Consider the following 14,032-nt stretch of genomic DNA (forward strand, 5'->3'; position numbering starts at 1 on the left):
ATGAGTATTTTCTTTTTCTTTACGTATGTTATAATATTGTTTTAGTATATGTTGTTATTTCTTTGTTTTGATTTTTAATTAATTTGATATGAATTTGATCCCCTTTTTAGTATCGTGTAGAATGGTAGTCAAATGGAAGGAGTAGCTAACAATAAAACCCAGAACCAAAAATTTGCACCTTAGGTGATAATACTTTTGTTTCCATCATATGAATTCCTATAAATATAGTTAGTTCTTCTAACCTCCGTCTAAAATATCATAGCAAAACCATGTCATCCATTAAGGGCTTTGTTCTTTTGAATATTTGTTTTTCTATTTTTTTATAATGTTTTTGTGTTTTATATTAATAGCAAGCTAAAATTATTATCTAATATATGTTTTGTATTTTCTTAAAAAATCTTTACAATTAATATAGGAGATAATAGGTATGATGTCAAACGTGGTGAAGAAAAAAGTAATTTGGTATGATTATTGGGAGCTTCACGACACACCATTAGGTAAGTTTCTCTATAGTGGTATTTGTATATTTAACCAAGATTTTCTTTATTTTATGGCTAATATGATGATTTTTAGGTTTTGTTAAGCAATGTTTTAATAAAGATTGTTATGATGGACTGGATCTCTAAATTTTGGGAAGGTAACAGCAATAATCTTTTTCCAAATATTAATCATTGTAACGGTTCTAAAGAATAATTTGTTATCTAAAATTATTTTCAAGCTGTATTGGATGGAATATCGGGGGTGGAATAAATTAAACAGATAAAAACGAGAGATTAGATGAGCTTTTTAAAAAGCTTTATTTATATTATCTTTGGTTTTTATTTTTTTCTGTATTTGTTTGTCTGATTTCATAAACCTACCCTTTTAGATGTAGTTGAAGTTTCAAAGCAACATGATCTAATTAATCATAAATAGATTGATCTTGGATGATCTTTGAATGGTCCTCATTCCTTGATTTTCTTTTGTAGTATCGTTATTTTTTGGGTCCAGTGAACATCATCTCTGCTTTTTATTTTGTGTGTTTTTTTTTTTCATTCTTAAATCTATTCAACCTGTTTGTATTAGTATTTTGATTTTAAATTTAAGTTCTATTCATATGATTGATTATGATGGCCAGAGTAGAGAACAAAGACCACCAATGTGGTTCTCATGTCCCTCAATATTCAATTGAAAAAGGTATAACCTTACAATTCTAAAGTGTTAGTTTTTCTATTTATTTCACCTGACTTGATTTTCTTCCTATGACTTTAAAAAAATATAATGATTTACACTCCTTACTGAGGCTACTTATCACACTTGAAATTGGTAAAGTATATTTTACATAAAGCGCATAGGAGATACGAGTAACCTTTCACCAAAAAAAGATAAGACTAACATAGAGCAAGTAATTGTCAAAATTTTAAGGTTAATGGGAATCAGGAGACAATGAGCGTTGAAGGAGACATGTGAGAGCTTTAGATGATTGTACAAACTTTCTTGACTAGGCAGTAGACTGGGTCAAGGCAATGGAAAGAAGATAGAATAAGTTCTCAGACATAATGGGATTAATGAAGTATAGTAAACTTAAATTTGGAGTAAATTTAAAGTATAGTAGGTGCATGCCGTTGACATTTCTCGCACTTTGCAGTAAATTTCTCGGAGTCCTTTACCATCATAAGCCAGAAGTATCAGTGCCGTTTTATCTTGATTGCTAAGGATCTTCTGCTAGAATGATTGCAATATGCGCCGCTATGCACCTCGTGCATTATTTTTCTCGCTTCGGATCCTTTGACACATGTCATTAGTGGTCTTGAAAACATCCATTTGAATACCTATCCCTCGACGAGGACCTACCGTGCGGCTTTAGCCTTTAGTTTGCGAACCTCCCATTTGTTGGATGGAACCTCTCCATCGGCAATGTAGACTCGAATTGCTCTGAGCCATTCCTTGTCGCAGTCGTATTCGAGCTCGGGAGAGGAGGTGTCTTCTTCCTTTGCTATTGTCTCCTCGTTATCTGGTTCTTCATCCGAGGGGTTGATCTTCGATGCTCGGTCATTCGATGAATTCTACTGGTATTGTTCTTCGGAGATGTGGATCCGAGGTCACGGCAAGTGCTGCTAAAGTGTCCACCGAGGTGATTTCACCTCGGGGTATTCGTGTCAGCTCGAATTCGTCGAACTGCTTTACTATGTTCTGGACCACTCCAAGGTATGCTTCTATTATTCCATCCTTTGCCTCGTACTCTCCGTTAAATTGATTTGCTACGAGTTGTGAGTCGCAGAAGGCTTTTATCTTTTAGACTTTGATTCCAAGTGCTAATCGTAAGCTGGCTATCAATGCTTTGTAGTCTGCTTCGTTGTTCGAGGCATGGAAGTTAAAGCGGAAGGATTGCTCCAAGATTTCCCCCGTTGGTGAGGTGAGGCGTATTCCTATTCCTGAGCCGTACTTTGATGACGAGCTGTTGACGTGCAACATCCAAACGTCTTCGAAAGAGGGCTCGCCAGCTACTTTTGGGGGGGGGGGGGGGTTGGACAAGGAAATCTGCAAGCACCTGGGATTTTGCGGACGATCTATTTCGATAATCGATGTCGTATTCGCTTAATTCGATTGCCCACTTAGCGAGCAAACCTGACTTGCTTGGACTATGCAGGATCGAGCGTAATGGCAGCGTTGCGAGCACCACAATTTAATGTGATTGGAAATAGGGCTGCAGCTTTCGGGCCGACATCACTACGGCTAAGGCAACATTTTTGATCTGCAGATAACGAGTCTCGGCGTCTGTCAACGTTTGGCTGAGATAGAAGATTGGTTTTTGTTCCCGGCCTATTCCCTTATTAACACTCCGCTTACAGCTGTGGCGGACACGGCGATGTAAAGGAAAAGCAGTTCTCCTGTTACCGGTTTTGCCAAGACTGGTGGGCTCGCCAAATAGTTCTTCAACTCCTGGAAAGCTGCTTCGCATCGCTCGTCCCATTCAAACTTCTTATTCCGTGGAGGACACCGTTGAACGGAAGGCACTTGTCGGTCGACCGTGAGATAAATCGGTTTAGCGCAGCGACTCTTCCTGTGAGCCATTGAGAGAGGGCATCTCGATCAGCGCCTTGATCTGCTTGAGATTCGCTTCAATGCCTCGTGTGTTACCATATAGCCGAGGAATTTTCCTAAGGTCACAGTGAATCTACTTTTCGCCGGGTTCAGCTTCATGTTGTGTTCGTTTAGTTGGTTGAAACGTTCCTGTAGATGTGCGACGTGATCTTTCTCTTTGAGCGATTTGACCAGCATGTCGTCGATATATACTTCCATGGTCTTTCCGAGCTGATCTGCAAACATCTTGTTGACGAGCCACTGATACGTCGTACCAATGTTTTTGAGGCCGAATGGATGACCTTTGTAACAGTATATACCGCAGTCAGTTATGAGCGCCATTTTCTCTCTATCATGGGGGTGCATGAAAATCTGGTTGTATCCTGAGAAAGCGTCCATGAATGGCAGTAGCTTGTTTCCCGCTGTGGCTTCGACGAATCAATCGATGTGCGGTAGAGGGAAATTGTCTTTGGGGCATGCCTTATTTAAGATCTGTGAAGTCTACACAAACTCGCCATTTGTCGTTCTTCTTTTTCACCACCACAGGGTTTGCGAGGCAATCTAGGTACTTTGCCTCGGCGATTGATCCTACTCCAAGCATCTTTTCTACTTCGTCGTTAACAGCTTTAGGTCATTCGAGACCGAGCTTCCTCCTTTTTTTGTTTGACCGGCTTGAAGGTCAGGTCTACGTTTAGTTCGTGACAGGTCACGTCGATGCTTATTCCCGGCATATCTTCCGCACTCCAGGCGAAGGTGTTGATGTTCTCCTTGAGGAAGGAATGGAGTTCATTTTTCAGGGTCTCTTCTAACTTGGTTCCGATCTCGACGAACATCTCTGGATACGCTTCGTCTATGCACACCGAGTCCACCGCATTGCATATTGGCTCGGCGCGTGTTTTGCGGCTCTCCGCGATCTGTAATTGTTATAAGAGTTTAGAGAGCTCGTTCGTGGGCTCTTGTTCTGTCTTAAGCTTCTTGCGATCCACATTGGCGCGTGCGTCAAATATAGGATTCCTTAACTTGTGCTCCGTCAGGAAACACATTCATAACTCTTTCTGATTTCCCCAGATCGTCTTGATGCCTCATGAGCCGGGAACTTGATGCAGATTTGATAGGTTGAAGGGATTACTCTCATGGCGTTAATCCACGGAGTTTCCATGATCAAGTTGTAGATCGCCGGGTGGTCGGCGACTGAAAATTCGATGATCTTGGTGACTCCTCCAGCTACCACGGGAATCCTGATCATGCCCATAATCATCGTTGTTTCTCTTGAAAATCTGGTTAGAGGCTTAGGGATTGCCATCACCTCGGAGAAGTTGATTCCCATTCTTTGAGTGTCTCCCTGAATATAAAATCCACCAAGCTCCCGGTGTCGATGAGTACTCTTGCTACGTCGTGATCTCAAATCGTCAGTTCGATCCCAGCGGATCGGTATGCGGCCTGTCTATTCCCTCTGTTTCCTCTTCGGCAAAGGAGGTCACCGTATTTGGGAGATTGGGTTGTTCGGTCCAGTTCTCCTTTGCCTCAGCTCGGCGCTGATAGTCTTTGATAGGGGACACCATGTCTTGGTAGTACTGGGATCCGCCCATAATCATGTTGATCCTTTGCCTCGGCTCGGATCGTTCTTCGAGTTTGCCTCTCCTATCTCGCTTGGTATTATCGCCTCGTTAGGGTGGATTTGTTGTTTCTGTCGCGCTGCTCGGCTCGACTCCCTCCTTTGGTTTGGTGGGGGCGAGATCTTCGAGATTCACTGCGCTCTGGAGTTCTCCGGCTGCCATCTTTGCTGCAGGCTTTGCTCCCCTAGTTCGGCATTGCGCTGTTGAATGCCCATGGGTTTGGTGATATTCGCAAAATGATTTTTCATTGTAGTTGTTAGGTCTCCTCACCCAAGTGTTTTTACGCGGCTCGCCCCCACCACGGCCAGCACCTACTTGATAATTGTGGGCGCCATCGATCCCTGGTTCTTCCGAATTCTGCGTCGTTGCGTTGTTCGTGGAATTATCTTTCCTTGCAGTGCGCGTCAGAATCAAGTGCCGAATCGCTGCTTTTTCATCTCTTCTTCGTAAAATTCAGCTGTTTTCATCATCTCCTGATTTTGAAAGTTCTTCTTAACTCCATAGTTGTTCATTTTATCACCATAAGGTTCAATAGGGTTTCTCCAATCATCAAAGTTAGATTGGTAATAAAGGCGTGAGCCTCATCTACAGATCTAGTAGAGAAATCTCCATTGCTAGAGGTGTCAAAAGATGTTTTTAACTCTTCATTGACTACTTGGTAGAAAATTGTCAATAAATTTTCTTCAGAAAATCCATGATGTGGACAATCTCTCTGGTAGTCTCTAAATCTTTTCCAAGCGTCGTAGAGGTCTTCTGTGTCCTCCTACTGAAATTTATGTATCTTGTTCCTTAAGAGATTGGAACGATCTTTAGTGTAAAAGTGACTTAGGAAAGCTTCTCTACACTCTTTCCACGTCTTTATTGACGCTGGTGGCAAAGTTTTTAGCCATTTACTAGCTCTACCAGTCAAAGAAAATTGAAAAAGAGTGCACATATGGTAATCTACATTTTTTTTGCTATGGTTGAACACAGTTCTTCAAATGATTCAATATGATCTATTGGGTGTTCTGTGGGGTAACCATTATATTGTTGTTGTTTCAGTAAACTAATGTAGTGTACCTTAGCTTCAGAATATCCATCCTCGGGTAAGGGTGGTCGAATTGCACGTCTGTCTTCAAAGAATTAGTGAGCTGCATCACATTCACTAATCAGTTTTTCTCCTTTCTTGGTATGTTTTGGTTCTCCAATCGCATCATTGCCATCATCGATTGATGCAAAGATGAGCCGTCCGGGGAGCCTTTCACTTCCCAAGTGCCAATGGTTCCTCCATCAAAGTTTGAGTTGGTTGAGTCACCTTACCTGTGGACTTGGTCTTGTCTCATTTGGGAGCTGAAAGTTATAATGGTTTAAGTGTGGATATGTTCCTGGCACCGAGATGAACACCGGGAATACTGACCTCGGTGTTGGACACACTTTGAGGATCTTGTGGCATTGACCCCCACACCAAGGACCACACCGAGATAATGCACCCCAGTGCTAGTTGAGCCTTGCACCAATCCCTTTTCATGTTCAGCACCGGCCATAACATCGGAGAAGAGCACCTCGGTGTAGTTTGCTCCGTTTTAACCTATTCATCAACACCGACCTCTACACCTGCCAAATGGACCTCTGTGCTAACCCCAGCGAACCAGCCTCTTTACAACACCGGGCACAGCATTGGCCAAAGCCTGCCCGGTGTAATCCCCACCGATTCAGCATTTTCTCAGCACCGGCATCAACATCGGCAAGATGCATCCAGGTGCTAGCTCCTCCATCTATGTTTTCTCCACAACACCGGCCTCCACACCTGGCAAAATCATCCCGGTGTCAGCACATCAGACACAAGATCCAGCTGAACCGGGTCAGTACCCAGTTTGTCCTGGGCTGACCCGGTCCAAACCCTTTTGCTATAAATAGTTTTTTTTGGGAAAACCCTAAGTAATCTTTCATTCTCTCTTTGTTTTCTTTCCTATTCAGTGAAAAAACGAGTTTGTTAAGAGACATCTCTGGGTTTTAATCAATCAAAAGCTGTTTCCTTTCATCTTTTCTATCTTATTAATCATGTTTAACATCACCTCTTGTAAAAGATTAGGTGTGGTAATCATGATTAGTGAGTAGTCTTCTTTTAAGCTTTTAGGTATGTAGATTAGGATGCTTAGATGTAGATTAATGACTGTTTAGGCTTAGATTCTCTTCTCCTTTCCTTAGTTAGCTGATCCTAATGCTAGATCCTTGCATATAACTTGGGTCTAGAATCTGGGTCTTTCATGCACCCAAAGTGTTTGATGAAATGCCTGAATGAAAGCTAACTAAGGATTTATGCATTAATGCCATGATGATGTTTGTTAATTGCATAAATGACATATTAGAGTTGATTCTTAATGCTTACTAGTTCATATTTCACAAATGGGAATTTGTTTTGAAAGTGGATTAGTATAGAGATTAATATTTTCATGAGAGGATTAATCTAACTTTAAACTCTAAGTTGATTGGATTAGAGATCATGTGATTGCTTGCTATGTCCTTCTGTGTAAGATTCAGTCTTTCTTAGCTCCTATTTTGATGCACAAAGAGGCTGTCTGGTCATTTTAGACTTGGAACCTTATGCTTGTTGATTGCTTATTCACTAATGGGAATTAGTCTTGATTAAGTAATTTGGAAAAGGATTTCTGTCATGAGAATGAATTTATCTGATTTGGAAGTTTAGATTAAAGAATTGCAAATATTGCATTGTTTGCTTAGCATCATGAATTCATATTTAAAGCATCCTGATCAATGATAAAGCACCCTGATCAATGATCACATCTAGAAGTTTAGCTTTTTCTTTATTTGAATTTGAGTCTTTGTTTGCTTATCTTGTTTGTTTAGTTCTTAATTACTGTTTGTTCTTGTTTGTTTTATTTTAGGTTTTAGATCACATAATCACTAATCTGTTTCATTAGATTTGGACTAAGAATTAATCCTCATAGTCTTAGTGTCTAAAATCTCTCCATTTGGATTAACCTTCAACTGCTATAACACAAGAAGTTAATTGACCTTAGTAGGCTAAAAACCTACTATCACTTCTGCCGGTGTAATTTCTCTGACAGACCTTTCTTTTTTTACTTTTCTTCTCTGTTAGTTTTCGATAAAGTCAATAAGTATTTTTGTTCGAGCTAATCGTGATTTTTGTTTAATCCAAGGAGATAGACAAAGAGAACACATATAAGACTATAGAAAATCTTACGCAATCTCTCGAAACTTTCCCTTTGCCGTCTCCGATAGTAGCAATTACATATATAGTATTCTCTTTTTTTCTTCACTATTTCCAATCCAATTCGTCATTTTATCTATGCAACCTGCAGCTTGGATTTGCCACTGTCTTGAACTTCCTATGTTGATCAAAATCTGGCATTCATTTACAAATATTCTTCATTTATGCCGCAAAATTTCATCGATCGATCATGTGGGATTGCTCTGGGCAATGTGTCCACAAATCCTTCGTCCGAAGGGATTTTTTTCTGCTTTCCAAACTGACATACATAAATTGTTGGTTTTCTTGTTGGATTGTTATCCATCTCAAGGATAAATGCGTCCAGTGCCATCATATTTGGGATACGAGAATATTTATTGTGGAAAACTATGTTGTAAAGGATGGTTGCAAGAAATAATCATGAAATTTTATGTCAAAAGCATTGTTTTCATTTGGTTGGAATCTTCAAGTTTCAATTCAACAAAGAGACAAGATTCAGATTCATCATCAATAATATTTTTAATAATATTTTATTAATTAAGATAATGCTAAATGTATTTTAGAATTTTATCGGAAAGATATTAATCAATAAAAATTTTATAAAAGGGAGATATATTAAAACTTCTTAAAAGAAATTTTGGTTATTTTTTATCTTTTCACTGATATTATTTTAATTTCTTTTATTTATGTATAAGTAGTTGTATTAAGAATGTTTTTGTAACTTGTACATTCTTTATGCTATTAATATAGTTTCTTTTGCTGGAAGAAAGGGGGTCACACGTCAGTGGCCAAGTGTCGACAACAACTGCTTCATGGATGCACCTTTCCGTTCCACAGACGCAACTTGCCGTTCGCAGCCGCTTATTAATCCCTACTGCGTAGGGTCAACGTTTAATCCAATAAACAAAACACCACAAATCAAACCATAATTTAGATTAAAAGTAAGATTGAAAAGAGGGGGTATTTTAGTTTATGTCGGCTATATTTTGGATTTTTAATCTATAAAAAAAAATATTGGGAACAAAAGAGTGGCGGCGAAGCCACATAAGGCATATCTTTAGCCGCCTAACCTGACACATTATCTTTTCTTCCTTTTTCCTCTCTTTCTATATAATCAAACAAACGAGACTCGTGTTGTTGAATTAGGGTGGATGGAGGTTGAATACTAACGAAACCTAGACCAACCTATGGAGAAAAAAGGACAGGTCATCAACGAGAAGCGTAAGTGGAATCCGATGAACCCTAAAGAGAGGCGGTACAAAGGGATAAGGATGAGGAAGTGGGGGAAGTGGGTGGCTGAGATAAGAGAGCCCAACAAGCGATCACGGATCTGGCTTGGTTCTTACACGACCGCAGTTGCCGCAGCACATGCTTATGACACTGCCGCGTTTTACCTACGTGGTCCCTTGGCTAGGCTCAATTTCCCCGGACAGGTTTTACATGACGGAAACGGCAGTGGCGGCGTAGGAAGAGACATGTCTCCGACGTTTATACGGCAGAAGGCGGCGGAGGTGGGAGCTAGAGTCGACGCAGAGCTTCGGTTGGAGGATTCCGGATCAGTGGAAAAACCAGACGTGAATATGTTGCCGGAGGCTGGGAGAGTCTGAGAGGCAAATAGATTGTGATTTATACGTTGTAGTTTAGAGGTTGCGGATGTTGGGAGACAAGAGTCAAAACAGAGGTCCTTACTTCTGACTCAGAAGAGGAATACTGCATAGTTTGATATTTTGTTTTATGACTTAATATAATTTTTACAAACGCTATCGCTCTGCTTAATCGTAGATTCATGGTTTCTCCATTTCTAAGATTTTGGAGCATTATTTGGAGGTGATCGAGAAAGGGTTTAAGAATTTGGGAAAAAATTATTAGGAAGAAGAAGATACATTATTTCTTTAGAACAATTTTGAACAAATTACAGTACAAACAAGAGGAGAAGGAGGGATTTATACCTTCCAAACTACAAAATATCTATAATATCATATACTATTAATTAAGTTGTGAATTTCTGATGTCCTAATTTTTCTTTCCATTTCAGTTTTAAAAATTTTAATCCTCTAATGCGACAATGGATTTTTAAGAAACCGACATTGAATGAATCGTGTGACTCTGTTCTAGATTAAAACATGATTATTCGCTCATATGTCAAACACACGCTTAGGTTTCATTAAGCCAAGTTCTTTATACCTTTAATGACATCGGTAAATAGTTCGGTATAACACTACAAGAAAACTACCACTTTGCATCGAATTTTACAACCAAAAAAATTGTGTAAGTAAGTCTCTAACGGGTATATTAAATCTATTTTTGAATTCTGTCTGTAGTTTACATTTTTGATTTTTTTATTGGTTGATAATCATTATATGATTTAATTGGTTGATAATCGTTATAATTTAATTGATTGAATTGATTAATTTTAATCATTTAAACGATATATTAAAGATTTAAAACAATTAAATTAAAAAAGAAACATGGGTTAAAATTTTATCTGTCGAATAATGTGATCTAAAATTAAAATTTAAAATAGAAAAACATTATATGTACATCAATTCCAATATATTATTTTCACAGAATAAGATGATAGCCGTGTTGTTTTATAGATTCAAATCTCATTATTCGTTTAATTTTATTTATTTATTTATAGAGTTTTGTTATAAATCAATGTTGGAAATTAATATTTGTTAAATATTTTTCAAAAGGAAATATGTCATATTTTCTTTTATTATTATATGGAAGCTTTACTTTTTCTTAATTAATAACTATGGAATTCATAAAAAGATAATATCGTATATAAAATAAGAATTACCTTTAATATTTTTCATAAACAACTAAATCCTATGTGGTTTAGACGTATAAATATGAGTGTTTTAAAATAACCGTGTCATAATTTATAGTTTAGTTTCTCTGGTAGGGTTTTGTGGTTGTTTCTTCGTTTGTAGCTTATTCTTTGAGTGCTAGAGTTTTTATAATAGCATTAATTTTTTGATCTTTTTAAAAAAGCTTCGTGATGTTTGTCTACTTGCATACAAATCTAACCATGTGTTCGTCTAAGTACAGCTTTGATCATCCATCTAAAGTGACGAGTATTTGGGAAGTCCCGCCTACTGCTTCTGGTATAGATTTAACTCTCTTCAAATTAATAATAAATATGATCTTTATGTTTTTTACGATTTAAATGTCTTTATTGACGATGATGAATCTACTGAAGGATCTGATGGTTCAAGTGATCACTCGGAAGGTGATAGCGGTGTGATGAAGATGATGACGATGCTGATTCAACTGATGATGATGACGATGACGATGAAGATGTTAAGTTGGATGATGAGACTGAGAGTGACGATGATAGTGAAGATCACCAAAATGTCGAGCTGAATGATATACTCATCGAAAAAGATATTAGTGTTTCTGGTCACCAGAATCCGGTGTGTACTTATACTGTGTCTGTTGGTTCAATGTGTTTTGGAGGGTGTGTGTCCCGTTTAAGACCTTCCAGACATTGTTGTACTATCTTTGTTAAGGTTTTACAGACGTGGGTGCATAGACTAATTTTGAAACATTCTTCTCTGGAGTTCATATTATCGGATGAACAAGTATTTATTATATTATGAGAAAAATCTATACTAGTATTTGCGAAGTGAATTCGTCTGTGGTTTAACGCACAACTTTTTGTGTCGTTTTTTTAATAAAATTCTGATGATTTGATTGGTTGATAATTGTTATAATTTGATTGGTTGAATTAGTTAATTTTAAATCATTAAAATCGATATTAGTTGCTTTAAAAATGGAAAACTTCTTTAATTCAGGTAAAAAGAGCCTGAGTCATAATCTCTTCTGTCGAATAACTTGGCCCAAATTTCAAACCCAAAAAAATTATACATACCTTCCAATACGTCATTTGTGCTGAATGAGATGGTAGCTGTGTTGGTTAAGTGCTTTGTCCATTTATCGAAGGTTCACGGGTTCGAATCCTGTGATTAGTTTTTTTTTTTTAATTGTTAGAATTTAGTTATAATTCGATTTTGGAAATATTTTGTATTAATTAAATATTTTATAAAAGGGAATATTCCATAATTTCTTTGTTATTATCTAGAATGGAATCTTTACATTTTTATTATTAATAACTACGAAATTCATGGGAAGATAATATTGCATATAGATCAATAATTACATTTTAGTATTTTTCACAAGAAAATAAACCCTAGGTTGTTTAGACGTATAAATATGAGCGTTTTCAACCAAACTTCTCATAATTTACGCATTAGTTTTTCTATTAGGGTTCCGTGATTATTTTGCTAGGGTTTTTATAATAGGATTAACTTTTTGGATCTCTTTAGAAAAGATTCAGCATGTTTGTCTATTTGCATGCAAAGCTAACAATGTGTTCGTCTAAGTACAGCTTTGATCATCCATCTAAAGTCATCATCACTTGGGAAGTTCCGTCTACTGATTCTGGTATATATATATAACTATTATCAAATTTAATAATAGTATGTATGCTCTCAACTTTTTTAGATGAATTCTAAAAATTTATACGACTATAGGTTTTGATAACCAGGCTTATGCTCGCGGGTTAAAGTCTGTGTTGAAATTGCATCGTCAGAATATGGATAACAAAGACATGACTGATTATCGTTACATGACTCCATACGTTTTTGTGGATATCACCAAAAAAAAAGGTTGTTGAACCTCTTTAGGTTATTCATTCAATTTATAATACTTATTAGTAGTTGTTTGTATTTGTAGGTTATCCATGCAAGTTACTTATCGATTCTGCTATCGATGAATGGACCTTGCGGACATATAATCCTGTTATCAAAGGTAGTCCTGTCTATTAATCTTACAGTTTTTACCTTTTGTAATGCTATATCTTAGCCTTTCAGATGCATACCCTTATTATATATTAATCTATGAACGTTTTCAATTTTTATGTAGATATTGATTCTTCGTATCATATATCTATTCTTGATCACGAGCTTTTTATCAAAGGAGGTATTTCTGCTCTTAATGTAATATATTTTTGTTAATGATGTATATTAAGTTTTTATGTTTGTTCTAATGTTTGTTTTGTGCATTTAGGTTCTGATCGTGTTAATACGAGTGATCATGCTCAGAAGACTTTTCTATGGGATTTTGCGAGGAATGCTTGGGTTATGAATAAAGAATCTAATGGTTTCAATTATTTGTTTTTTGTTTTGAACACTGTTTTTTTTTTAGAATACTAATTACACCGTTTTTACATATATTTATCTATGCAGAAGATAGTGACTCTGATGATACCGAGGTTTTATTGGGTCGTGGTACTGATGATGATTATGGTTTTGAGGATTATATGGGGTCTGATTCAGAGACGGGTGAAGATACTGATGATATGGACCAAACAGATGAATATTATTCTGAGGATGATTTTATTGACGACGATGAGTCTTGTGAAGAATCTGATGGTTCAAGTGATAACTCAGAAGATGATAGCGGTGATGACGAAGATGAAGATGGTGACGATGCCGATTCAACTGATGATAATGAAAATGATGATGAAGATGTTATGTTGGATGATGAGACTGATATTGACGATGATAGTGAAGATCAGCGAAACGTCGAACTATATTGACGATGATAGTGAAGATCAGCGAAACGTCGAACTGAGTGATATACTCATCGAAAAAATATTAGTATATCTGGACACCAGGATTCGGTGTGTACTTATACAGTTTCTCTTGGTTCAATGTGTTTCGGTAGGTGTGTTTCACGTTTGAGTCCTTCCAAAGATGGTTGTACTATCTTTGTTAAGGTTTTACAAACGTGGGTGCATATGCTAATTTCGAAACGTTCTTCCATGGAGCTCATATTGTCGGATGAACAGGTATTTATTGTACTATTACACACAAATATTCTAAATTTTTGTTGGTGTCTAATTGACTGTTTTATTCACAGGGTGTAAAAATTCAGGCCACTGTTAGTGATGGTGAGATCAGTGTTGCATCGTCTCGCATAGATGTTGATAGTTGGATTATTATCAGTCGTTTTTCTGTTATTGATTGTGAGGATAGTTGTAGACCGACTTCTCATAGATACAAAATATTGTTCCTACCATCAACTATCATTGACAAGACTTCACGTAGATGTGAAAATGCCTATTTTGACTTCG

The 14,032-nt window shown here is 37.3% G+C and overlaps 1 protein-coding gene and 1 non-coding gene across 2 annotated transcripts; both read left to right on the forward strand.

Moving 5' to 3' along the window:
- Positions 1-5,368: 5,368 nt before the first annotated feature.
- LOC112085877 lies at positions 5,369-5,478 on the forward strand. The gene has a single exon (XR_002899161.1). It is a non-coding gene; the product is annotated as a small nucleolar RNA R71 (small nucleolar RNA).
- A 3,563-nt stretch (positions 5,479-9,041) lies between these two features.
- LOC18014864 (ethylene-responsive transcription factor RAP2-9) lies at positions 9,042-9,772 on the forward strand. The gene is given in 1 exon segment (XM_006397295.2): positions 9,042-9,772. A coding segment is annotated over 1 exon segment (456 nt). The 3' UTR covers positions 9,498-9,772.
- Positions 9,773-14,032: the final 4,260 nt, after the last annotated feature.

Source organism: Eutrema salsugineum, unplaced genomic scaffold (genome assembly GCF_000478725.1).
Source record: "Eutrema salsugineum unplaced genomic scaffold, Eutsalg1_0 scaffold_3, whole genome shotgun sequence".
Taxonomy (NCBI): domain Eukaryota; kingdom Viridiplantae; phylum Streptophyta; class Magnoliopsida; order Brassicales; family Brassicaceae; genus Eutrema; species Eutrema salsugineum.